Here is a 27,779-nt window from a genome sequence, read left to right on the forward strand (position 1 = left end):
GAGGATGTATCCAATGGAATAAATCGTCCAATTATAGAGTCAGCGGAAGCGAAATTCATTTAAATCATGTAAATATAGAGCATCAGTTCTCTAATGATAACACATAATACAATTGCAATATCCCATAACCATCCATTTCTCTCCGCATATTTAAACATAAAGTTTATACATGAATGAAGATGAATACAGACATAAATAAATAAATCACGTCACTAGGGCACCATCCTTGGGTGTACATCAACATCCCAGTCCTACCCACCGGCTTTGCTTGATTCGCATCCATGGGTGCTCATCAAGAGGTTTCCTACATATCAACTAAAAAGGGGTTGCGCAACGGGGTTAGCTCCACAAGCTAGTGAGAGAGCAAAGGGGAATGCACATACACACAAATACACAATTTCAAGCAATTCATGATGCATGCTAATGTTAGATTCATTTTCCACCTAGCACACAACTTCTAAGTCAAGTGTATGCTACTGTGATAACTCGGGAGACACTGAGGGTCACTTAACCTATCGACCCAATAAAACTTCAGTTATCACGAGGGAATCTACGCTGGTAGAAGCCATCAGATCACCCAGTGGCAGACCTCGATAGCCATCACTACCCCTGACTTGGCCTCTCTCCCCCACAGGCAATAGGTGCTCAGACTATCCAACATATAAACCCTTGTTGGTAAGGGTCGTAGCATAAGGGAGCAAGAATCCTAGCCGCAAATATACTACATACAAGTCCTATCATCCCGAGAGGTATTCTAGGTGCAATAATGTCCCATTCCATCTAATACCCGGGTACTAGCACGGCATGAAGCATACAGATCAGGATGATAAATAACAAATTTAATAATTAAGTCTAGTTTTTCGATACCGGCACACTAGGCACCGTAACCCGATACAATAGTGAGAACATTATCACATCACATTCATAACAGTTTACATTTGAGAAAAATAATGCAATGCACAAAATGCTCATAATTCATATAATAGCATGATTTGTTTAAGCCTAAACAAATCACCCAAAACCCACTCACCGAACTCGGGTGTCACCCGACGTGGTTGACATGAATCTCACTGGTGCACCTTCTATCCATCGAGTGGGGTAGCCTACGAATGCAAGAGCAAACGCCAAAAGATGTAAAGAGGGGTCCTATGTTATGCCCCCAAAGTTAAATTTAAGTTTCAACCAAGACAGCACGGACGGAAGCAACAGGGTGAGTCCGTCCATGACTCCGTTCAGGCCAAAAGGTCAAAACACAAGGGACGGATCCACAGATGGAACTTCCACCTAGATCCGTTCCTGCATCCATTCGAATCCTGAGACACACCTGAGAGAAAACGGAACTATGGACGGAAGTGCCTTATGAATCCGTCCCTGCATTCGTTCGAACCTGGGACAGAGGTGAAATGGATAGTGGAGCATTTCAAGGGTGATTCCATTGTTACCATCATCAAGAAGTTCTGTATGGTGACCACAGTATACAGGCTATGGCTAGAGAGAAACAATAGAATTTTCTCACAGGAGGCGAAGGAACCTACATGGGTTCTGCGTCAGGTCATCCATGACACTCAAGCTCGGTTCTCTGATGTGAATAAACGGGTGTTAGACACAAACAACAATAGAGCCTTTTTGGATCGGTGGAAGATCGATGTCACCTTCTATCACCAACGTCCATCAGCTTATACATGGCCTAGACCTTCGAGGAGGTGGGTTGCAATTTGGGGGTGGGTTGCAATCAATTGCGATGGGTTTGTGTGGTGGAATCTAGGGTGCTACGATGCCATTGGCAGAAACAACACTAGGAAGCCGATCTTTGCTCTTGCCGGGGCCACGATGGATGACAATATTGTACGTGTAGAGCTCCTTGCCATTAAATGTGCAATCCGCAGGGCCAAGTCCTTACATCTTGATCAAGTTCAGATCAGGTTTGACTCCCAAATGGCGATTCAAATGATTAGAGGCTGCTTCCAGACCCCTTGGCACTGCAGGGGTGTGGTGGAGGACATTTTGGACCTGAGAGATGGTTTCTGGAGCTGCGTTTTTATGTACCATGTGCGCGAGATCAACACATGCGCGGACTTTTTAGCTGGCCTTTCGGGGTCTTGCCAAGAGATGCATTTGTGTACAGATAGTCTCCCACGGGCACTCTCAAATCTTATACGGGATGATGCCAATGGGAAGAAATTCTTTAGATTGTAAATCCCTTTCTCTCCCTATTATCTAATTTAATAAATAATCTCCTATTCTCCAAAAAAAAAAAAAATATGATGAATCAGGGTGATTCATGTCATTCTCAATCGGATCACATTCAAAAGCAATCAAACGGTTTCTAAATAACGGAATCACGTTTCAACGGAGTTGCATCCAACGGGTTTACATAACCAAACACAACCTAAAATTGTCTCCCAAGCCATGAGATTTATGCACTTTTTTATAAAAGTATGTTCTTTTTTCATGTCAATCTTATATCAAAGAGAAAATTTTCAAAATTCCATTTCTCTTCTATTTGTTTTCATTTCATTTATTTTTTTATTTTTTTTTCCCTCTTTCTTTTAACAAACATAGCTTTAGTTGTAGAAAGACCATCCTCATCGAACTTTCCAAGTCTTTAGTAAAACTTTATCCCTTGTGGATTCATTTTTTTTGTTGGTAAGACCCACAGAGTGGTGATCAGGTCCCAAAGACAGAACTTGTACAAAAACGTGATAAAAATCACGTGCACGCCAGATAGAAAGAGGAATGGCAAAACTTTATCCCTCGTTTATTGGAAGTTAGGGTCCACGATTAGGGAGACCAATGGATAGGTTAAACCATCACTTCGCTCCACCTTCTGCCAGTGGTTAGGTCATTGATATTTTATATGAATTGTTTCGTTGGCTTACAAAAGGGGTGAGTTCTTCTTATGCATATTTCACTAGGAGATATGAGGTAGGTTTAGCAATATTTTAAGAAGATCAAGAACAGTATTAGCGAAATTCGCCCGGACTCGGCTCTTGTCAATCTGGGCAACAGTACTGCTTGTGCAGCACCTGACTACCTGAGATGAGGTGGTGCGCATTTACCGTCTTACCTCTGTTCAAATGCCTTGTCTGAGCAAGGGTAAGGCGGTCAATACGCACTCCTCATCTCAGGTCCTGCACATGGCTGCATGCTGCCTGGATTGACAGAATCTTTGTCAAAATCGCCCTGCCAAAAAAAAAAAAAAAAAAAAAAGCAACTTTTGATATTAGATCAGGGAATTGAGAAGGGCAGGAGCGCACTGAAAAAGTAAATCAAAGTTGCTCCGGTGGTTTGTGCTTATTTTGTTTTGCAGGTAGGGCCTGGGCTGTGGTCTTGTTTTTGTCGCTTCCATCAAACAAATGACGACTCTCACGGTCTCACCAGGCAAATGTAGTCCTTGGTAAGCACTACACTCCTCCCCCACTCCCACATAGCTTCATTGGATGCCCAATCCCCATCAAATCCACCATTGTGGTAGGTCTATCTTTTTCTCTTTATATGGTTAAATCAATTTTATTGTAAAGAAAATAAAACTAAAAGGAAATACAAACATGTTTTCATTAAATTCCAAGAGAGATAAATAGCGTGGTTGACTCCCTGACTTGGAGGACATTGTCCTATGTGTATAAGACCGAATGATACATATCCACTCTTTGGTTGTCGGAGTTATGTAACTTAGACATCTTGAGGTTTCCATGTGTCAATAAATCATCTAATTTCTATAAAAAAAAAGGGTAAAAATGGTATCCATCAAACAGGAAAGAGAACATGGTGAAAGGAGATCCAAACCATAGTTAGCTAAAATAGGCATGGTAAAAAAAATTATTCAAGCCTAGATGAAAATGGTTAAAATTAAAATAGGAGAATATGGTTAAAAAATAGGGAAAGAACATGCTACCTAGGCATGTGCGGCACTTCCCCTCCACCTAGATAGGGGGGCATGCAAATTGACCGCCACACCCTCATGAATTTCCACCTTTCCTTTCATGTACGGAAATCATTTCACACAGCCTTGTGCCTGGTGTTCTTTCTACCTAAACAATATCACCAATGTAAAACTTTTTAAACAAAAATGCAAATTATAAATGTTTAAATTTGAAAATATAGGAATAAAAAAAACATACGGCAAAAAGTTAAAAACTTAAACCCACATTAATGTGTTTGTTGAATAGATAGGCCCATAGTCATTTTCCTATGTGGATCCTAACTTCCAATTAACGAGGGGGTTGTATCTTCAACAAACACATTATTAGGAACTACCCAAATATAAAAAATTTATGAGGGGCTTACCTCTTAATAAAAAAACATAATTTATATCCAGTTGCCTTACAAAAGTGGTGAGCTCTTCTTATGCAAATTTCACCAGGAGATATGAGTAAGGTTTAGAAATACTTTAAGAGGATCAAGTATAGTATTAGCGAAATTCACCTTGTTCAAATTTCTGAAACCCAAAAGGGCATCATCTCGCAAGATTATGTTGGGCAACTGGATCATAGGTTGTCATTGTTGGCAACTTGTGTTGAAGTGTTTGGTGGCATCCTTGAGGTGTCTGGGTGATACATAAATGTTGTGACAGCTCCAACAGTGATAGACAGTGAGTTTGCAGAGGAGACAGATCAATTTTGGTGCTAATAGGGTTTGACAATGTTACAAATATTTATGAGTTCATATGGTATGCATTGGCAGCATATCACACTATATTATGTGCTTACACAAGGTTTGGTATAAGGAGGAAGTAGCAGGTGAAGGCCTTATAAATTAAAAGTTGAAAATTCTAGGTTCACGTAGTGGCAGTGTATTCGGAACGAATTTTGGAAGGATTAGTGATATAAATGGGATAAATGTTCCACATGAAACTTGTGGTTCGTCGAGTCACAGTTACAACACAACTGGTTTTGAATCATTCCAAACTTGGATGGAGGAGTTATGGCGGTTCTCGTGTGACCTTTGCAGAAACGGAGGAAATTTGGAGAATATGGATGAGTTTAAGTTAGCTACTGGAAGTTTTTTGGGCAAACAATGTATATTACAGTAGCTCACATCGTTCCTGGCCTTTAAAACTTTAGGAAAATTTTTTAAATTCGAGGTAAACCTCGTGAAACATGATAGATTTTGTTTCGGCTTCACTAGTAGGTTGGGAGCATTGACTTAAGTTCATTCGGTATACACTGGAACAGATTCTGGACGGCCAAGAATATGCAATGTTGTCGGATATTATTTCTGCGTTTTGGATCAAGGTGTGCTTAGGCGCAAATAGTACTGATAATCAAGATGCTTATGGCCCTGTGTATCTTTGTTTGATGCATGGAGTTTAATGCTTCTGCGATGCACAGAATCCAGCCTACGTTGGCTCTTGCTTCGGTGTATCTCGAAACAATGTGCACCGCAATTAGATCCCGATCGTACAAATTTGGATGAAGACAATTGTGTACATCTTGTGCTCCATTTGTGGTGTAAAGTGTGTACCATTTTTAGTAGATAGATTCCATTTCCTTGGATAAGTGCAAGCCCACTCTTAGTTGACCGAAAGACTCTAATCTAACGATCAGATTTGCTCCTTAATGTGACCTACCCTATCTCGTGATGCGCCAAACACTATGCTGCCACCCATTGAAGTACAAACTATCACGAAACTTTGTTAAAATGATTGAAATGCGTAGGGTTTCACTGAAACTGGGATATATCACTCGTTTTAACTCTGTTTTGTGAGCCACAAAATGTTGTGTGCTAACAAAAAATGAGATCTACCTCCCTATGAAGAGAGAAATAAAGAGAATAACACATAAAGCTCGGTTTTCATAGAAGAACCTATTCTCAAGCTATTCGTGATCTATGTGCATAGATAGAGAAGTGCAATGTACTAATTTTCCTCTGGAGACACTACTGAAAAGTGGGAATACCAAGGGAGAGGTATACTTTGATTCCAAAACCCTAATTTATGATGTTGTAAGGTTTTGGTTACTGAGAGAACTGCATTGAAGAACATTCCTCCTTGGGTTTTATTCTTACGCATTGGGGGAGATAGTCGTCAATGGGATTACATAAGTTGAGGTAATCCACATTTGCAAGTCCCTATCTTTGTTTGTCTAGTGGTTCGTTAATATTGATAAACCTAGACTATTATTGTAATTGGGGGATTCGATTTCTATTGATCTTTAATTATAAACCTAGCAAGTTAGGGCTTGTCTAGAGTTTGGGATTATAGTCCTTGCCTTTGCTGTGTCAAGGGTTGAAGCAGGATAGGGTTCCTGCGTCGTTGTTGCAGTTGGAATACATCAAACATGATTGTTGTCCTTGCACATGTGTAGGAAAGTGTTGAAGCAGGTTAGGGTGTTCCTGAGCTGTAGTTACAGTTAAAAATTACTAGTGAGAGTAAATGCTAAGGTTAGCTTGACCATTACTCCATTGATGTAGGCGAACTTCCGAACCTCGTCGTATCTGATGTTCTTATCTATGCAATATTATTGTGGATATTGGAGTGTAATGGTGATGACATGATGGGAGTGCAATATCTGGTAGACATGACCACTTTGTGGTGATGGGGTGGAAGTGCTTACGATAGTGTGTTTGGAATATATTTGAAATAATTTGTTGACGCTCCTTCAGCCCCTCTCAGTGTTAACCTGGGAATATGAAGAGGTATCAGAGCACCAGGTTACCCAGTAGAAAATTTCAACAACTTTGGATTGTGAACTGAAAGACTTTTAGATTCCTAGAAAGAATAAGAAAAAGTCTAAACTTGTGTTTAGTGATGATTCAGCTTCAGGGGCAATTGTTAGAAGATCAAACATGTGATTCATTCAGTCATTCAAATACAAAGGTTAATAAACCTATATGCATTGTTCCTTTTGGGTTACAATGCCAAATTTTAGATGGTTCTTCAGAGTCTGAGGAGGAGCTTGAAGCAATAGTTGACATGGAGGCAGAATTGCTCACTGCATTGGAAGACTTCAGGGATGAGAGTAAAAAGAATAAGAAGATCACAAAGTAACTTGAAGACCTTGATAAGAAAAATCTTGAGTTATAGGCATAGTTAGATGACCAAAATTTAGAGAAACACAAGTGCAACAAATTACAAAAAGAAAAAAATATAAGAGCACTTGCGTCAGAACTAAGGAAGACAAGCAAACCACCTCAAGTTGACAGAGATAACCTGCAGCAAGGTGAAGTCATCTTTCATGACTCCCAAGCTCAAGTCATTTTCTCTTTTAGATATTTCCTAAGAATTAAAACAAACTTTGAGGCAGAATTTTCATCAGTGATCGAAGGTCTTTTATGGGCTAGAGATCTTGGCTTTTCTAAACTTTGGATTGAGTGTGACTCCAATGCAGCTTTTGTTCTTCTCTCCAAAGGCTTAGTCCCATGGTTTGTGCAGTAGAAATGGCTCTCTTTGCGGCCCTTCCTTTGCTCTATTGAATGGTACGCTTCTCACTGTTGCAAAGAGGCCAACCCTATTGTGAATTTTTTGGCTAATTTGTCTGCCAAAGATGAGATTTTCTTTGCGATGATAGATTTTCCTACTTCTATATTGTTTGAGATGCAGATGCACGCTCAACCAAGGGCTCAATTTCGCTATTGCTAATTCTATTTTGTGTTGCTTTGTGCCTTTCAGTCCCTCCTGTTGATGGCCATGCCGAAGGTGGGAGGGTATGTTTTGGATTTTGTATGAGTTCTTGGCAGTTGGCCTTCTCTTCTTTGTAATTTTCTTGTTCTTTTATTACGAATCATCATTTTATCAAAAAAATAAATATGGGCAAACAGTGTGAGCTAGAGGAGGATCTGAGACCACATATCTCCTAGATTTGATAGGACTATTGTATGTTACAGATGCCAGAAGCTGGGACACTTGGACAGAGACTACAGAAGTAGATGGCAAGTGGTCTAGGTTTAGAAACATAAGCAACAGTTCAGAAGAGCTCCCAATAAGATAGATAAGTAGCGTAGTCAGAAATCCCCAACAGTCAAGAAAAGAGTTTGGGCACAAAAGTGGAGTTCAGATGTTGAGTATGTTTCTATCCTTGTGTAGGCATCCCCCAAGAAAATAGTGGGGAGGACTTTATAATTGGGGCTGAGTATAGGGGAGGGGGATGAGATTTTCCCCAAAGAAAAACCTTATGTGAGGCCAAAAATGTCCTATCAATAAGGGAAAGATTAAAAGGTCCTTTTTTTTTTTTGGTGCTTCCAATCAAGAGCCTATGGACACTAGTGGATGAGGGGTTGGGAGCAGAATCATTCTAGAGCCACAAAGTATGGGACATACCTGTCTCTGCAGAAAGACATGTGAACTAAGGAGAGTCGATACTTTGAACTTCCAGGACCCGACATCCATTGAGAAAGGTACTTATCTAGCTGTGCTACTAGCTAATCACAAATGTCCTTATTGGAGGGAATAGTACCGAATCAAAACAATTTTTATACAATACAAAGAATCGATCCTCTCAAAGTATATGGCATTCAAATCAAACGATACAATACGTGTTTAGGGTTACCTCTTGAATGCCACAATCAAAGCACCTCCAATGATTCTCAACACTTGAACACCAAACCCGCAAAGATAGCAATCGATCTCTATTCAATACTTTGATGGAGAAGAACACAATGAAATCTTTCCCCTAACAATGAGAATCACCAACTCTTGGAGAGAGAGAGACAAAGAGAGTTTTCATGTAATGCCCCACATTTCTTACGTTGTTATTTATATTAATTTAATAATGGTGTTGGTAGGTGTATTTTGGGACGTTCGGTAGAAGCCGGCATTGGATTACTATAACATGAAGTATGTTTAATGATATGTGGCACTTTAGATTATTTTGTGCTGTTGGGATTGTTTAATTAATGTATTATATTTGGTTGAATTAACTATATTTATATTAATGGTCTTGGATATATTTAGTATCAAGTTGGTTGGTGATTAAATGAATTTAATTACCATAGTTTTTCTTCTTGTGTGGTCCTAGCCTAGTCTGGTGTTGTGGGCCTGCCACGACTGGAAATCTGGGATCGTTACACTTGAAAAGTTTTTAGAGAAACTCTTTCTCTAAAATATTAATGAGCTATGTAAATTGTGTTCTCTCTTTGCTCCCCTTATGGTTATTATATAGCCGAACCCTGATTCCTTTCCTTATTAGGGTTGCTTGTGACAAGTAGTGTGATCCAATTGAGTTGTACACCAAGGTAGCCTATACTGAGTCACAACCACACAAGTGTGCCTTAGTTTAAGTAATAATCATAAAAGCCATAATTGATAGAAAATATTATGTATGTCCCTCCACTTTGCAACACCTTACAATGGACCTAGGGGCATAGAGTTAAATTATTATTACTAGCCTTGTCCGTTGAACAACTAGTATAAAGTATCTTGATCCTTGATTGGACAACAAAAAAAATATGATTAAATGTTTATAAAATAATTATTAAATAATAATAACTTTTAAATTCTTTTCTAAAAGCTTTAAGAACTACCGAGCTCAAAATTTCTATCTCACAAGTTCAGGATTATTTCTCGAGATATTCTCCCTACATGCGAAGTGGATTCCTTATTAAGCGTCATTTCGTCCATAGATAGACATGTAGTAGACCCAACATAGTGATGGGTAGCCAGTTATATGTATGCATAAACTATGCATAAACTTTATGTACACTAAAGTCCACCATGTCAGTTTGCAACGATAAAGACAGATGAGAACCCATTTACACCAAACATTTGATAATAGACCATGCTGGGTTCTCGAATGATCGAGTCCAACACAAAACTGAAGTGTACCCACATCTATGTTTGGAATCTCCATTTCCAAAAAATACACAATGTGGCAACCATGTAAACAGAGAGCCAAATTGCGTCCTTTGAGGTCATACCTCTCAAGACACAATCGCTTATATAAATGTAAATCCAAATCAATTAAAATAATAATTTATTTGGATTTGACGAACACTATATCCAACACTTATAACTTCAACCTCTTTAGTTCACGAGTCAGGTTCTCTAGTCACAGATATACTTTCTATTTCTCAAATGTTTGCATCCCGTATGCACTCAATTTATACTACTCGTACTTCCCTTGACCATAATTTTATAGAGAGCTTTTTTGAGCCAACATTACCTAATGTCACACCCCACTCCCTATGACTAGGGTAGTGTGACGAGGATGCACACGTGTACCCCAACATCCACTAGGCTCTCAGAAGTAGTAGTTAGCTTTCATAGTCCCCACATAACAAAGTTATAAATCAGAACAGTGGAAGATAGAATTTATCAGTATAAATCAGAGTATGGAAGCTAAGTTGTGATATTATATAAGTAGTCGTGTGTGAATTATCCATAAAAAATATCTATAGTTCTCATCCAGACATAAGTACTAAATATCTACAAATTATTACATCATAAGGGAGTATTAAAAGTAAAAGTTGGGGCCAAGCCCACCGAATACATCCAAAATTGAAAAATCGAGTAAAAGTGTCTTGAGGAACCTATCCTCCATCATAATGCCCCATAGGCACATTCATCACATCCACAGTCACCTCCATGTCCCTCGAACTCTAGAATCCATCAATCATCACCATGATCAACTACATCCATACCATCATCTATGCCCACCGGCATAATATGTGTTGCATCATAATATAAAAAAAAGGGTACCACGTGGTATGAGCTTCACTAAGCCAAGTAAGTGAATTAAAACACACAAGCATGCAGATATAGTCCATGAATGCAATGCACATTAATGCATGGATTCATTATGAATTATTTACCTAGCAGCATATACTAAGTGGGTAAAGTACTACTACAACACCTTAAGTAGCATACCTGGTCCTGAAGACAGCGGAGCTCAACGATGTCAAACCCAAGTTGCGATCAGAAGCCTGCCGATCTGGACTCCCACATGAGTTGATCAACAAACCCTAAACAACACCGTCTTGGCATTTGGTTCCGAAGATATGGTCAGATACTTGAACTTGGTCTGCTTCCGAAAGAATTGATCTCATCATTCAACGAAAATGGTATCTTGGAAAATCTCATCAAGCCTACCATAATGGGTTGTCCAACACCTATCCCCCTGTTGGAAAGGGTACATCTATATAGCATGTGTTGCATGAATACATGTAAGTATAGGGGCTAAGGTCATGGTACTGAAATCAGCCATCGGCCACACTATACTCCAGTCTCCCTAACATAGACATATCCATACTAAGAGTACGAAGACTACGGTACTAGAATCATCCATCGGCCACGCCGCCACCCGTTTCGAAGCTTAGTCTGCATTGAATATAACAACCACATGGCAATCACAAGCCCGACAATAACCTTGGCTCCCCCCAGATCCCATTTCCTATACATAAGGCATTTCTAACCATAGCATAATCAAAATCAAGCATATATACAACTAAGTTAGTCTATCATTAATGTTGAGAAAGTATTGAAAGAGATAAGACCACAATATAATTTAAGCATGCATGGCAAATATCATGGTTATTCATAGTGAGAGTAGGCATTCAACAACCAAGAATGCATGAGGTGCGGCACACAAGATTCCTAAAAGATTTGTCAGATCCTCCACTTCGTTTGTCACGGATGAAGGACCTTCCCGCTAAAGAAGTGGAGCATCTTGGCTTTCTCCGTCTTTGGAACCAAATGACTTAGTATATTACGGAAGGAGCCTAGATTCAGATACACTCCTTAAATTAAGTCAATCTAACCCACTCACCTAGTCTCTTAGACTTGGCGAATCAATCCCACAATTCATGCCTCGAGTGTACCCATACGTCCTCACTGGGGGTTTATATATGTTTGCCCTAAATAATAGATTGTACAAGTGTGATTTAGTTGCAACATTCCAAGGAAAATATCCCAAAGTGTCCCTCACCCAGTTGCTGGTTTGCACCAAGTGGTTGATGATGAGTGAGGACTCACTGGGCAAGCAGTTGATGCAGTAGAGCCCTAAATTTGCATGAGCGGCAGATCAAGCAGCAGATGGTGATCCGCTGCATGGGATCAGCCACTCAGGTCCAGTCTTGCTATATTTCAGCTTGGGCTTGAGTGCTGGTCATCCCAAGCATCAAGACATCTCTAGTTTCACCTTCTACACATTCCATTGTGTCAATTACACTCAAGGAACACCTCCAATTGATGGGGGAGGGATTAGGCCATGGTTCCAATGCTTGGAAACCCAAATTTGATAATAAAAAAAAAAAAACCCTCAATGGTTGATGGGGTTTTGCATACCTTGAGCTGGAAAGGGTGGAATGGAGTCTAGAACTCCAAATAGATAGGCAATTAGGTTAACTACAGATGTATGCTAGATTTCCCAATCAAATCCCCATGGAAAAACCCCAAACTAAAACTAATTAAAGAAAGAATTGAGAGAAAGAGGAAGAAATAGGTAAACTTTAGTGATCTAGGGCAAGGGAGAGTGATCCAGCTGCACCTCCCTTCTTCTCCTTCCTTCCTTCTCCTCATTCTCCTCCTTTTTCCTCTTCTTCTCTTCTTTTCCACGAATTTGGTAATGAGAGTGGAAGAAACGAGGTTTTAGAAGCCCAAGTATATTTATGGACAAGTGTTACTAAGGCCTGTTTGGTTGGTCTATGGAACCCTAGTAGCCCAACTGAATCGTATTCAATCTAAAGGGACTGAATACCCAAATCTCTAGCAAGAAGAAAAATTCAGCCTCATAATTAGCAGTCATCCTCTGTGATGTACTGTCCACTCCGTTAAATTTGTTAGGTCTCTGATTTTGCCGAATATATGGGGTTAATGGATATACAATTAATTTTTTGTACTATAATATGGTGAATCGAGAACAAGAATGCTCAAGGGGTCATGGTTTAAAGATCCTGTTTTCTGGTTCTGAAAATTTTCCTGCCTTCAGAACTCGGCCGAAGAATCGCTAGGCTTCACTAGTATTTTTGTTGACTCCCATATGACCGACCATAGCCAGAATTTTGATGGAATCCATCTATGGATGCTCTCTATTTTGGCCAGAATTTTCAAATATACTTCGATAAAATTATATGCCTCTATTACCATGCTAAAAACTTGATGCATAAGTCCAGGATTAGATATATATAGACAATAAGTCCTAAACCTAGAATTCAATTAAGCTATCACATGGTAGAGATATAATTTTGGTTTGGCCATTACTGTTTGATTCTATGAAAAAAATTTTGTACTGTTGTTATTTATGTTCACTACAAATTAGAATCTAAGCAAATTATATATAGATTGACATTATTACAACAAGCAAGCTTACTTTCACTATTTCTTACCACTTAGAAACAATACTTATTTCAAAATGACAAGCATGAACACCACACGATGGAATACAGGACTAAAAAAGAAACAAAAAAGAAAGAAGACTCTCTTAACAAGTACAATCATCGCCCACCATCTAATGGTATTATCACTTGATTAGTCAAACTATCCCACCCAATAGTGTTGCAAGTCTTGTCACTATTCATTTCAGATGGTTCACCAAGCAAACATTCCACCTCCTCTGGAATCTGTGCGATCCAGGGGTGTCTCTGACGTTTCTTCATCAACCCTTGTAGCTTAATTTCGACTTCCTTCATTGTTGGTCTTTCTTCCCCTTTTACTTTCAAACAGCTTTCTGCCAATTTGACAACTTCTAGTGCTTGCTCTTTGCATCCTTCATCGGTAGACATAATCTGATGGAGTAAAATGTCCTGGACCCTATCCTCTTTGATTGAAGTGACAAAATGCATGGCTAAATTTGTCTCGTTATGAAGCTCATCTAAATAGAGTGCTTTCATTCCTGTTAGTAGCTCTGCAAGTACTACACCAAAGCTATAAACATCACTCTTTTCTATGAATTGTCTTGATTGAAGGTACTCTGGGTCTAAGTACCCTTTTGTTCCTTCCACTAGTGTACTAATTTGAGTTTTATTTGAAGAAACCAACACTGACGCACCAAAGTCTGACACCTTTGCCACATAATTATCTTCCAAGAGAATGTTTGCCGACTTAATATCTCTATGAATGATTGGTGGTGAAGCTGCAGAATGCAAATATGCTAGTGCCTCTGATGTTTCCGCAGCTATTCTTAAACGATTATCCCATGAAATGCATTCCTCTCCATGGATATGATGGAATAAGTTTTTGTTTGTAATAAATTCGTACACTAGCATAGGAACCTCAGTTTCTAAGCAACAACCCAACAGCTTCACCACATTTTTATGGTTAATTCCGGAAAGAACAACCACTTCATTTATGAATTGATTGATCTCATGCTCCTGATGCTTATCAACTTTTTTTGATTTCTTAATGGCAACAGTTCTCTGATCAGATAGAATTCCTTTGTATACTGTACCATAGCCTCCTGCACCAAGGATATACTTGGGATCATAGTTGTCCGTCGCTTGCTTTAGTTCTTCTTCTTTAAAGATTACAGGTCCTCCACGAGAAGGAAGTTGTTCCGTTAACAAGAAACCTCCATTTTGCTCAAAGAATTTTTGCTTGCGTTCGTTGTCCTCTCTCTTGCGTTTGCTGTCCTCTCTCTTTTGAAGTGCACCAAGCACCAATAAACTACCAATAAGTAGAAACAAGGAGCACAAGCCAGCACCTGTAAGTAGACATTGAGCTTATTAAAGACACAAGAAGTTGGATAAAAAAGGTGTGCACATGAAGCCTATTGATATATATAGAATCTGATCTCCAATAATATTACAACATGTGTAATAGGCCAAGTCGGAACACGGCTCATGGAATACGAGCCAGCAACCAGGTTGGACATCCAATTCTAGCCTCATGCCAGAATCATGCCCAACGCACTTTACACGTGACCTACAAAGAGCACGATCACTGACAACACCAACTTAACCACTGACAAATTTGCTTAATGGTTCCCGCTTTGATCTCTTGCCTACCTAAGGAATACGTGACTCAAAAGGACAATGACATTTCCAATGACACCATATAAAGAGAGAAACCATGCTCAAAATAAAGTAACTCAAACGAACTCAACCTAATTCTTCTTATACTTGTCTATTGGATTCATCTTGAAGCTTTAAGGCTAGCTTTCGGTCTTCAGCCCAATTATCTGTTGTTCCTTTGAGATTTGACTTAGGCATCAGAAAATCCCCCCCTCCCTAAGCTACCTCCAAGCCACTGATCATCTCTGTCTTCTGGTTCTCTTATGTGCAGATTCAGACCAAACCACTACGAAGATCTCAGTAGCAACACCTATATTATGTACTAATTGGGCATTAGGCACAAAATGTGGATTTCCATAGAAACTTCTTTCCCATGACTCCATGAGTATTATTATATAATTCATTTATAGTTTTCAAGAGTATTTAAGTTTTTTTTTTGGGTGATTAAAATATATTCAACGAAGCACAGAATTCTTCCCCCCTTGAAAAGAGGAAAGAAAACGAAAAAAAATAATTTTATAAACATTGAGAGAGTTCGAAATAAAATCAGTAGCCTATCCCTAAAGCCTTATCAACCTAAAAGGGAAATCCAAAGAGGAAACAAGGACAGAACCAACTTAGTAAACAAGTAGGGAAAAAGATCATTGTCCAAGAATGTGGCCTACCCCAACACTCCTTTGAGTCTATCTCTCTCCTCCCTATATGAAAAGACACATTTGCCCCTTGTTTTGAGGAGGAGAGAGATAGACACATGGGAATGATAGACAGAAAACTAATTCCCAAATAAGTATTATACATGTCCACTGTATTTACATAATTTATTTATGATGAATTAGTTGAGATTGTACCGGTACATGGACATGGCACAAAAACATGTTGGATCCACATACATCCGAGTACAAATCCAATTTTTCACTATGAATTCCAAATCTGTGACTGGATCCAAAATCCTAATATAACTTTTTGAATCTTATAAAGACGTAGTTAGGAGGTCTTATATTTTTTTTCTTTCTTAATTTTAATATATTCCTGTACGAGAGATGCATAGTACCTCAATCCAGAACCAAATTCAGGATTCAAACTGAAACTAAAACCAAAGATGTAGGATTGGATAAATCTGTTTTTTTTACCTAAGGTGATCTGAATCACTCGAATTGGTTTGTAAAGCTTTTGAGGAGGACTACATCCAGTTCCATTTTTTTTCCCATCTCCAAGATAACCAGGTGGGCAAGAGCAATTGTAACTTCCAAGAAGATTTGTACAGGTCACATTGCAAGGACTGCCATTTGGATCTGTACATTCATTTATGTCTACAACCAGCAAACACACCAACTAGCTTAATGAATTAGGGAATTTCAATCATAAATGCAAATAAATTAATGTACTAAAAGATTGATTGCAGAGAAGGATTTTTCTATTAGAAGGTAAGGAAGGGTTTAAGATTACCTTGGCATCCATCTGAAAGGTAAGGATTCCCTTGGTAACCTTGAGAACAGTTGCAGCTGTAGCCAAGACCGTTCTTGGATTCATGGCAGTCGGAGTTGTTGCCACAAGCGTAAGTGTTCTGGTCTTTCTTTGCTTCTTCACAAGACGAAGAACCTTTAATATTTGTCTGCAGTTCTATTGCCCAATCTAACACAACCGGAACTCTTGGATCACCGCTTTCGTCGGTATTGATGCTGAAATTCAAGAGATCGGACACGGAAAAGTTGTACCAATTCACGTCAACCAGGAAAGCGTAGCTGCAGGGATTGAAATCCAATACCTCGGTATGTCTTTTATAGCTGCCGACAGTTATATCAAAACGCTTGAAGCCCTTTGGAATGGAGGTCTGACAACAACCGATGCCAGAACAAGAACCTTCGATTGTATCGTTTTTGTCTTTGCATATCATGTTGCACCCACTTTTAAAATCAAGACCTTCTGAGCCAGTGATAAATGCGTTGGTGTCGCAACCTAGAACTGTGAATTTATTCTGTGTGTCGGAGAAGGTGCGGGGAGTACCTTTCAATTGGAAATAAGGGCTGTTGGAATGAATCTTGCCTGATGTATTGTAACAATCCCGACTTACATAGGTCAGGACTCGCACTTGGCCTTGTAATGAAATGCGTAAAACTTCCACGTTTTTACCAAGGAATAGTTTTGGTGGATCGTAGCTGTAGTTGCAGATTCCAACAAATCCGCCGCTTCTATAACAGCTTTCATCATCTCCGAAGCCGTAAGGATAAGGAACTGTGATATTACCACATTTATCGGAGCAATGGGGCTTTGCCATGGGTAATATTGTTGATGTTGTTGCCATCGCTTGCCATAACAGGATGATGAATAAAAACCAAAGCAAAGCAAAAAGACCCATTAATTTAATTTAATTTAATTTAATTTGTTGCTATAGAAATTTTGTTGGATGCTGGTCTGGTTTGCTTTCCTCGCTATTAATAGTTGTTCAATCATGAAGAAGCCAGAATAGCATCTAATTGGTTTTTCTTGGATGCTCGCATCTTCTTGATGATATTCTCGGTTACTGTTAGTTAGTGGAATAATTATTGGGGGTGTGCTTGACTTGACTTGACTTGACCACTAAAGTCTTCCCAAGTCTTTCTCAAGTCATTTGGTTAAAAATAAAATTAAATAAATAAAATACTCACACCACACAATTCATTCATGTGACTCTAGAGAATAATTGGGGTGCGCTTTCAATTGACCTCTGTCTTTTGCACAACCATTCATAGTGCACGGTCCTACACATAACCTTTAACCAAAAGATTATTATATGAGCCTAGTTTTTTATTATGATAAATAGATTATGATTTTGATTAGTAATACAGTTAAATTTTATAGTTTAAAACGATACCCAATGCCCGAGGTTCCCACCATTGTAGGGTTTGGGGAAGGTCATACCTGTTCTGCAGAGAGATTGGTTTTAGAGATTCGAACCCGTCACCCCTAGGTCACAACGTAATCATTGCACCAAGATCTACCATCTTAATTTAATTAAATTTTAAAAATTAAATTAATTGAATATCCTCCCATGTATTCATATATGTGCATACATACTTACAATATTCTAAGTTCCAACAATTAGTGTGTATTATTTTTTTATTTTTTTAATTTTTTTTTTATGAAAGAAAAAATAAAAATTTGTGTATTTTCTTATAAACTTAGATTGTGAAAATTATGTTTTGTTGTCATGTAGCATACTTTAGGAATGAAACTTGACATATGAGTTAAGGATTGGAACTGACACAATACTATTGTGGATCATGATGAAAGAAACTTAGAGGCATAAGTAAGACTATGATTGGAAGGCGAGAAAAGAAAAGTTTGTCTTTCTCTCCTCTTTGTTTTCAATTTTATTTTTCTTTTCTTTTCATCTTAACCAAACATCATGCAAGTGAAAATGATGTGTTGGAGTTCAAAAAAACACTATTCCCTATATTCAGATCCTCTCCTACGAGGGTGCCTTTTCAGCTCACATCCGACGGCTGGGCTGATATGATGTGTATTCCGGTGCATATCATTCAAGCCCAGCCATTCGTTGCACACTGGAGAGGCATCCAGGTAATTTTTTTTAATTATTTTTTAACTAAAAGGGTGAGACATCCGTGTGGGAGACGATCTGTTTCGTATTCGCTAGCCTTTATCCAATCCAATCCAATCTGTCTCATTCCCGTATTTATATCAAATTGGCAAAGATGAATATTCTCTATTTTGGTGAGAATTGTTCTGTTCCATTTATCATAGTACGTGGTTGAAATTATGGTCCAAGTGATCACAATCAATAATGGAATTAGACTCCATTGATTTGATCTGATTATAAATAATTCATTTTATTGTTGGGGTTGAGTGTGACTAGTATTCTGCCGGTCCACATAATTATAATTGATTTGTATTTATAATTAGGATAGGATTTGGTCAATTAATATACATGAGTAAAATTGTAATTGTATGAGAATTAGAGTTTTAGGTTTATCTTTATACTGTCTTTGTGTGAAAAACCTTAGTAACAAGCAAAGGAGATTACTGTGTGAGATGGAGAGTGGTGGAGAGTATTTTTTAGGAAATAGTGGAAAAATGATTTTCTCAGGTGGATGTAGGCAATCTTGCTAAACCACAGTAAATTCCTTGCGTTGTGTGGTTGTTTGGTTGGATTCTTCCTTGTGGTTGCTCATTAGCCTTCAACATTATTTTGATGGGCATAGGAACTTAAGAAGTTCGAGAACGGCAATTGAATGGGTATGGATAAGTATGACAATAAAATGGATTAGACGACAATAATACTTTTCAAAAATCCAGCGGAATAATACGCATACGGTATTGCTGGTCCTTATCTTAGTTGGAGGGATTTTCTATAAAGTCTACATGGGAGGCTCTTAGAAATGCTAAACTGAAGGAGGGTTTGCCAAACTTGTTTGGGGTTCTCACTTCCTTCTGCACCAGGCTATTTTTGGTTGGAAGCTTTACATAGCAAACTCTCATGTGACGATGATAAGGTTAAGGGCAAGGGCGTCTGCTTACCATCAAGGTGTAAGTTGTGTTTACAACAGGAAGAATCCATTCAACATACTCTTTTGGAGTGCGACTTCGCTAGGTTCCTTTGGTCGTCTTTTACAGAGTGTTTTGGAGTAATATGGCCAACACAATTTGAGAATTTCCTACTTCAAGGTAAATGGTGGTTTCAGAAGTATATAATTCTGAGCCTCAAGGGTGCTTGGACCACGGGGTGTTAAATTAGACATACAGTGATAAATCCTATCACTATCATGCCCATATGAAATCTTAGAACACAACGATAATAGAAATAGAAGGGAAGAGATTGTACCTTTCACCTTTGTATGCTGACGAAGAATAATATTAGAATACCCAAGAAATCTCCTCTTTAATCTGCAGCCTTAGACCAATAAACTTGAAGGGATCTTCTGCAGTCTCCCGTTCTTACTATGAACACCCTTTTCTTGTGGGAGAAATAGGGAAGTCAAGTAACGTGACTACAGGGACCCTCCTTATTAGTATTTATAAAATACTGTCCCAAAACCCTAACCCACTTCCACAATGGGCTAGTGCTGGCCCATCCTAATTAAAACCGGGTGACATGCTTGAACCAGCTGCAGTAGTAGGATCCCCATCAATTGACCGGTCCAAATAATTAATTAAGCCCACAATGAGTTAGAAATTTCTTACAATCTCCCACTTGGGCTAGATTAATTACTGAGACCATATCAATAGATGTGGCCATGGAATCCCTCTACCTTTATATGTCACAATGTTGATTTACTCAACAACATACCATGTTGAATAACAGCAGAAGATATACCTCAATATACGGTATACAACTTTCTGTCATCACGAACATGGCATATTTGTCAAATAAACCGCTTTGAGATGTGTAACCATGAAGCTGAAACTTCATTTAGGTCCTATATCTGATTACAAAATCAGAGTGCCTTGAACAACCTTGGAGGCACATACTTTGATATTAACCAATACTTGGGCAAACCGCCATGACCTTGGGTTAATATCGAACTTTGGCAAACCGTCTGTAACTTTGGCAAACCGCCTATAACTTTGGCAAACCGCCTATAACTGATATATCAGATTAATGAATCAAAATAAGTCACACATGTGCAAATGAACAAGATAACACATATATAAAATAAATAACCATGCTCATATAGACGTCTAAAAGATAAAAGTAAGGACAAACCAGTACAGGACTCCCACTAGATAACCATGTCAAAAGACTCAACAACACCCATACAAGAAATATGTTTCCTGAACACTCCCATTGGCAATGCCTTTGTCAAAGGATCTGCCAACATGTTGTCAGTCACAATGTGCTCTACAATAATCTGCCTCTCATTGACTTTTTCTCTCACCATGAGATATTTTATCTCAATGTGCTTGGAACCTGCAGACTTCTTGTTGTTCTTGGAGAAGCAAACTGCTGAGGTGTTGTCACAATACAATATCGTGGGTCTAGCTATGGAATCTACGACCCTCAACTCTGAGATGAAGCCCCTGAGCAAGATAATTTGCTTTGTAGCTTCGAAAAGAGCAATGAACTCTGCCTGCATAGTAGAGGATGCCAAGATGGACTGCTTGGCACTCTTCCAAGAGATGGCACCACCCGCCATCTTGAAGATGTAACCAGAAGTAGATTTCAAGTCATCAGTGCAACCTCCATAGTCAGCATCAGAAAACCCCACAACCTCTAGAGTGTCACTCCTGCTGTAGACTAGCATATGATCCTTGGTCTTCTGCAAGTACCTCATGACCTTCTTTGCTGCCGTCCAATGTGCTAAACCAGGATCAGACTGGAATCGCCCTAAAACACTAATTGCAAAGGCTATATCCGGGCGAGTACAAACCTGTGCATACATCAGACTCCCTACTGCAGAAGCGTAGGGTTTGTCAGCCGTGGAACTCCTCTCAATGTCATTTCTAGGGCACTGCTGCTTGTTCAGTCTGTCTCCCTTGCTGATTGGCACATCACCAGCTGAACAAGTAGACATATTAAACCTTTTGAGAACCCTCTCAATATAAGCCTTTTGAGACAGCCCTAAAAAACCCCGCTTCCTGTCACGCTTGATCTCAATACCAAGGACAAAACTAGCCTCACCCATGTCCTTCATTTCAAAATTTGCCGACAGAAAACTCTTCGTCTCAAGTAACAACGTAATGTCACTACATGCCAGTAAGATATCATCAACATACAGCACCAGAATGATGAACTTACTCCCACTGACCTTCAGGTAGATACAATGATCTACAGGGTTTTCAGAAAACCCAAAAGAGACTACCACCTCATGAAATTTGAGGTACCACTGTCTTGAGGCTTGTTTCAAACCATATAGAGACTTCTTCAGCTTGCAAACTTTCCTCTCATTCCCTGTAATCTCAAAACCTTCTGGCTGAATCATGTAAACATCCTCTGCAAGATCTCCATTCAAGAATGTCGTTTTAACATCCATCTGGTGTAACTCTAGGTCATAATGAGCTACAAGTGCCATGATAATTCTGAAAGAATCTTTTGTTGACACTAGGGAAAAGGTCTCATGGAAGTCTACACCTTCCTTCTGTGTGAATCCTTTTGCTACCAACCTGGCCTTGTAGCGCTCAACTCTACCATGAGAATCAGTCTTAGTTTTGTACACCCATTTGGAGCCTATAGGTGCACAACCTTCTGGAAGATCAACTAATTCCCAAACCTTATTGTTATCCATAGATAATAACTCATCCTGCATAGCCTCTAACCACTTCTGAGAATTTGCACTATTGACAGCTTGCTTATAATTGGTCGGATCCTCTTCTTGTCCAATATCAAAATCACCCTCCGTCAGGTACAACATGTAATCGGATCCGATTGTAGATCTACGAGGTCTAGCAGACCTTCTCAAAATCTCCTCTGGCTGAATGGGATCAATGGGATCAGCTGCTACCATTGGTTCAACAGGTGTCATTGGCTCAACCATCACCTCTCCAACAGGTTCAGGTGCAACCTGATCAACAATAATAGGAAGTTGGAGAATAGTACTAGGTACAACATCAAAAGCAACAATGTCCTCTTCATCAAAAACAAGATTCCTTGGCATAGGAAATCCACCACCATCCTCAATGAACTTGGCATGACTGGTTTCCACAATCCTGTTAACCGAATTAGGCCAGTAGAATCTGTAACCTTTGGACCTCTCAGGATATCCCATAAAGAAGCAGCTGACCGTCCTAGAGTCCAATACCCTTCCATGTGGATTAAATAACCTTGTTTCAGCTCTACAACCCCAGACATGCAAGTGATTGAGACTAGGCTTTCTTCCAGTCCAAAGTTCAAAAGGCGTCTTTGGAACTGATTTACTAGGCACTCTGTTTAGAATATATACAGCTGTCTTGATTGCTTCTCCCCAAAGGGACTCTGGAAGACTGGTGTTACTAAGCATGCTTCTCATCATGTCTTTCAGTGTACGGTTCCTTCTTTCTGCCACTCCATTCTGCTGCGGTGTGCCTGGCATAGAATACTGGGCAATAATGCCTTGCTACTATAAGTACTTGGCAAAGGGACCAAGTAGTTGGGTAGAATCTCCATGCCTGCCATAATACTCTCCTCCTCTGTCAGACCTCACTGTCTTAATTCTCCTTGAATGGAAATTTTCCACTTCAGCTTTGTAGATCATGAAGGCATCCAAAGAATTTGACTTCTTAGAAATGAGATAGAGGTACCCATAACGTGAGAAATCATCAATAAAGGTAATGAAGTATCGTTGATCACCCACTGAAGGAATAGGAAATGGGCCACTAATATCTGTATGTATTAGCTCTAGTAAACCATTACTACGAGCTGCCTTCATCCTCCTTGTTTTAGTCATCTTCCCCTTCATACAATCCACACAATCATGTAGATCATGGAAGTCTAAAGGTCTAAGAATCTTATTTCTGACTAGTCTCTCCATCCTCTGCACAGATATATGACCCAAACGCCTATGCCACAACATGGAAGATCGCTCATCTAACATAGAGCGCTTGGAACCAACATTTAGAACTACTGGAGAATCACAGTTTAATTTGTAAAGCCCATCAACAAGACTACCATTGCCAACCACAACATAGTTATGTAATAAATTGAAGCCATCTTTATTAAAATTGAAAAAATATCCCATTCTTGAAAGTTTTGAAATAGAAATCAAATTCCTCCTTATGGAGGGAACATACACAATGTCTTCTAAATCCAAAAATAAACCACCAGCTAATAAAATTCTAACTACTCCAATGGCTTCAACAGTAACCTCTACTCCATTTTCGACGAACACTGCCACTTCATCCTTGCTTGGTGTCCTCCTTCTGATGAACCCCTGTAAGGAATGAGTGACATGAATAGAGGATCCAAAATCAATCCACCATGAATCCATAGAGGCATTAACATTAAAAGATTCAAAGCAAATAAGGGACAAGTGAGTACTAGAATCCTTCTTCTTTGCCCACCAGGACTGCCTAGCCCTGCAGTCCTTCTTCATATGCCCCTTCTTATGACACTAGAAACACTCCAGACCGCCCATATCTTTCTTGCCTACTTGAGGCTGATCCCGCTGAGGTGCTCTGTCCCTGTTAGACCTGTCATATGGCCTAAACCTGCCTTTCTTGCTAAACCTCTTCTTGTTCCTGTAAGGTCCAACACCACCCTTAGAAGTGGTGACATTTGCACTCTCAATTTTCTTCTTACTTTTCTTGTTCTGCTCTTCTTGTGTGCAAATAGAGATCAATTCTTTCATGGTCCATTTTACCCTTAAGGCCGCATAGGTGGTCTTCAAAGTCTCATACTGCTCTGGGAGAGATTTCAGTGTAAGAGAGACTAGAAAATCATCATCCAGGTTGGTATCTAGATCTTTCAACTTTTGTGCCACGGAAGATATCTCTAGAATATGCTCCCTGACACTTCCATTACCATCAAACTTGGCTGAGAGGATTTGATTCATCAATTCCGCTTTCTCACCACTTTGGGAAACCTCAAAAAGTTCTTTGATGGCAGGCAGATATTCAGTTGCAGTGTCCATCTTTTCCACACTAGCCTTCATATTTTCAGGGATAGATCTTTTTATCAAGGTGACACACTTTCTGTTAGTAGTTTCCCATTTTTCTAATTTTTGTTTCTCCTCAGTCGTGCTAGTGGCTGTAACTATGGGCTTAGGTTCTCTAAGAGCTAAGTCCAACTCCATCAGACACAGTGCTACATCCAGGTCTTCTTTCCATTTCTTATAATTATCTCCAGATAAGATAGGAACAATAGAAAATAAACTACCCTGAATAGACATCCTGAACACAGTACATGCCAGATAAATATACACACTAAATCTTTGGAGCATAACTAAGGTATGTTATAAACACACCAAAATAATCAAATCAACTAGTATGAGAGACAATATAAAAAACTAGCAATATCATCCAAATGAGAGTCACAACCGCCCTACATCTTTTCCCTTTGGGGCATAAGATGTACTGGTCCTCTCATAATACCACATTTACCATGAAAGAAATGTTAATTCAGGAATTTCATCACCTTTGGGCATATAGAACCCTTAAATTATCATTCCTTCCCAAGAGTTTATGTGCATATATGTTTTCTTTAAACTTGGGTAGCATCACCTTTGGGCATATACTACCAACTTTGCTGCCATGATAGAATTACAGAGAAACTCGATGTGCCACTTTGGTGGTCAACATCTTATTTCCCTACAATTCCCATAAAGAAAAAACATGCAGCCAAAAGATGGAAGAATGTGCATTTACATCTTTCTAACAACATAATTAGTGTAAATGTATAATGTTGTCATGCACAAATAGAAATTTTGACAAGTTTAGGTAAGCATAATGCCAAAATTCAAAAACTTTAATTCAAATATATCCCCACAAAGGGAGGGACACAAAACCTCAAAAACCATGTCCTTAAAGTTACTATTTTGACCAATAGCGGATACCACGACGTAGGCCTCAAAAAAACGAAGCCACTGAGTCCGAAAACAGCCAAAACGGAGTTGGAATGAGTTCACATGAGCTGGTCAAAGCTAGAGAGTGATTGCACTCTCTTTGGTCAAACTGTGGTTCAATTTTGGTTCGGTCTGGTTCAAACCAAAGCAGATCAGGATAATAGAACCAACCCGGTTCAAAGCCAAACAGGTCCGGGTCAAATCATCGGGTTAACAGATCACAAATCCGGGCCAACCTTCTGATTTAGGGTCGGTTCCAGTTGACCGGGTTGGTGGTGGGTCAGCAATTCGGGTCGGATCAGTTTTGACCCAAAAAGTTAAAAGGTACATTCCTTCTTTTCTTTTCTTTTTTTAATAAACTTATCCTTTTACCTTTTAACTTTTAACCTCTTTAGCTTTTCAAATTTTAAAAACTTTGGGAATCTGGCATATTCCCAAAAAATATGCCATCATCCCTTCCACTTATCTTTTACTTTAACGTTTTGTATTCTTTAAACGTCTTCTTTTTTTTTTTTTTTTGCAGAACTTTAACCGCAAGCCACGGAGGTAGTGGCAACGTGCAACGGCCACTGCTAGCCTTGCAACCTTCCCCGGTGAAGGAACGTTGTACAGTGACCATCTCCGGCTATTCAATAGCTAGAAAACCTCTCGAACTGGTTGAAAACATGGAGAACCAGTTGCAGATTTTTGATTTTTTTTAATAGGAACTTCGAACAGAAACCATTAGAACCCAAGATCTGCAGGCCTCTGCAGTGGCGACGACTAGGGTATGACCATAGATGCCTGGTTTTCCTTGCCAAAACCACCGTACCCGACCCCGATTTTGTACTTTTAATTTTTCAGAAAACCCTTCTACTACCGGCCAAAAGAAATCAAAATGATTTAACTTTTTAATCCTTTTAATTATTAAAAAAAACGACAAATCTGGTTTGCACTAGCTTCCATTCTTTCCTTATTTTCAAAGAAACAAACAAATTCCAATTGAGCAGCGGAAACGTACGGTTTAAAAAAAAAAAAAAAAACTTATTGATATAAAACTCCATTGTTGATTCTAAAACATATGGGAAGGCTCTGATACCACATGTTAAATTAGACATACAGTGATAAATCCTATCACTATCATGCCCATATGAAATCTTAGAACACAACGATAATGGAAATAGAAGGGAAGAGATTGTACCTTTCACTTTTGTATGCTGACGAAGAATAATATTAGAATACCCAAGAAATCTCCTCTTTAATCTGCTGCCTTAGACCAATAAACTTGAAGGGATCTTCTGCAGTCTCCCGTTCTTACTATGAACACCCTTTTCTTGTGGGAGAAATAGGGAAGTCAAGTAACGTGACTACAGGGACCCTCCTTATTAGTATTTATAAAATACTATCCCAAAATCCTAACCCACTTCCACAATGGGCTAGTGCTGGCCCATCCCAATTAAAACCGGGTGACATGCTTGAACCAGCTGCAGTAGTAGGATCCCCATCAATTGACCGGTCCAAATAATTAATTAAGCCCACAATGAGTTAGAAATTTCTTACACGGGGTTCATGTAAGATTCCTTATTTTGTTTGGCTTGAAAGAAATTCAAAAAGATTTAATGGTTTATTAAGAACCAAGTCAGACCCTAGTGTTGAGGGAAGTTCTCTCTCTGGCTCCTAGCTTCCAAGGTTGTGTTTCATTTGTTGCAGACCTGTTGTGCCCTAAAAAATTGAACAGCCAAGCCCCTCATGGTCGGCCTCGACCTATGATAGAAGACTTTTGGTGCCTTCCCCATCATGGTTAGTTCAAGCTTAATATAGATAGCTGCTCCTTAGGCAACCCTGGGAAGGCAAACGGAGGGGGAGTTATTAAAGATTGTAACACCAAGGTCATCTCCTCTTTTAGAACTTACTTTGGGGTTTTTACTAATTTTGTAGCAAAGTTTCAAGTGCTGATCTTGGGATTAAAACAAGCTAAAGCTCTCCACCTCCCCAAGCTTTGGATTAAGTGGGACTCACTACTAGTAGTTCTCCTAATTTTGAAGAGTTTGGTCCCTTAGTTTGTTCGGCAACAATGGTCTACTTTTCAGAGCTTCCTTGGTGTCATTGAATGGAAAATTACCCATTGTTTTCAGAAAGCAAACCTGGTAGCAGACTTCCTTGCAAAGTTGGCAGCAAAATATGAAGTTTTCACTCCCATTGATTCTTGGCTTGCTGTAATGGTAGAGGAGCTTAGGATCGATGCTCAGGGAAGACCAAGGTTCTGCCTACATTAATTCTTAATTAGTTTTTCACCTTGGTAGCCAGTGCAAGGCAGTTTATAATTTCTTGTTAGTTGTTCCTTTTTCCGTTTGCAGTTTTGTCCCTTATACAGATGGCAATGCCAGAGATGGAGCGGCTGACTTTGCATTTTGTGTTTAAGTTTCTAGTGTTGGCCAGTGTCCTTTTGTA

The 27,779-nt window shown here is 39.2% G+C and overlaps 2 protein-coding genes across 2 annotated transcripts; both read right to left on the reverse strand.

Annotated features, from left to right (window-relative positions):
• Nucleotides 1-13,345: 13,345 nt before the first annotated feature.
• LOC122643376 (wall-associated receptor kinase 2-like) lies at nt 13,346-17,236 on the reverse strand. Its single transcript, XM_043837001.1, has 3 exons — nt 16,327-17,236; nt 16,011-16,190; nt 13,346-14,570 (listed from the first exon to the last, which is right to left on the reverse strand). The coding sequence occupies exons 1-3, from the start codon at nt 17,234-17,236 to the stop codon at nt 13,366-13,368; spliced, it is 2,295 nt and encodes a 764-aa protein (XP_043692936.1). The 3' UTR covers nt 13,346-13,365.
• Nucleotides 17,237-22,910: 5,674 nt separating this feature from the next.
• LOC122643378 lies at nt 22,911-27,528 on the reverse strand. The gene is made up of 3 exons (XM_043837002.1): nt 27,473-27,528; nt 23,940-24,678; nt 22,911-23,720 (listed from the first exon to the last, which is right to left on the reverse strand). The coding sequence occupies exons 1-3, from the start codon at nt 27,526-27,528 to the stop codon at nt 22,911-22,913; spliced, it is 1,605 nt and encodes a 534-aa protein (XP_043692937.1).
• Between the last annotated feature and the right edge of the window lie 251 nt (nt 27,529-27,779).

Source organism: Telopea speciosissima, chromosome 10 (genome assembly GCF_018873765.1).
Source record: "Telopea speciosissima isolate NSW1024214 ecotype Mountain lineage chromosome 10, Tspe_v1, whole genome shotgun sequence".
Classification (NCBI taxonomy): Eukaryota; Viridiplantae; Streptophyta; class Magnoliopsida; order Proteales; family Proteaceae; genus Telopea; species Telopea speciosissima.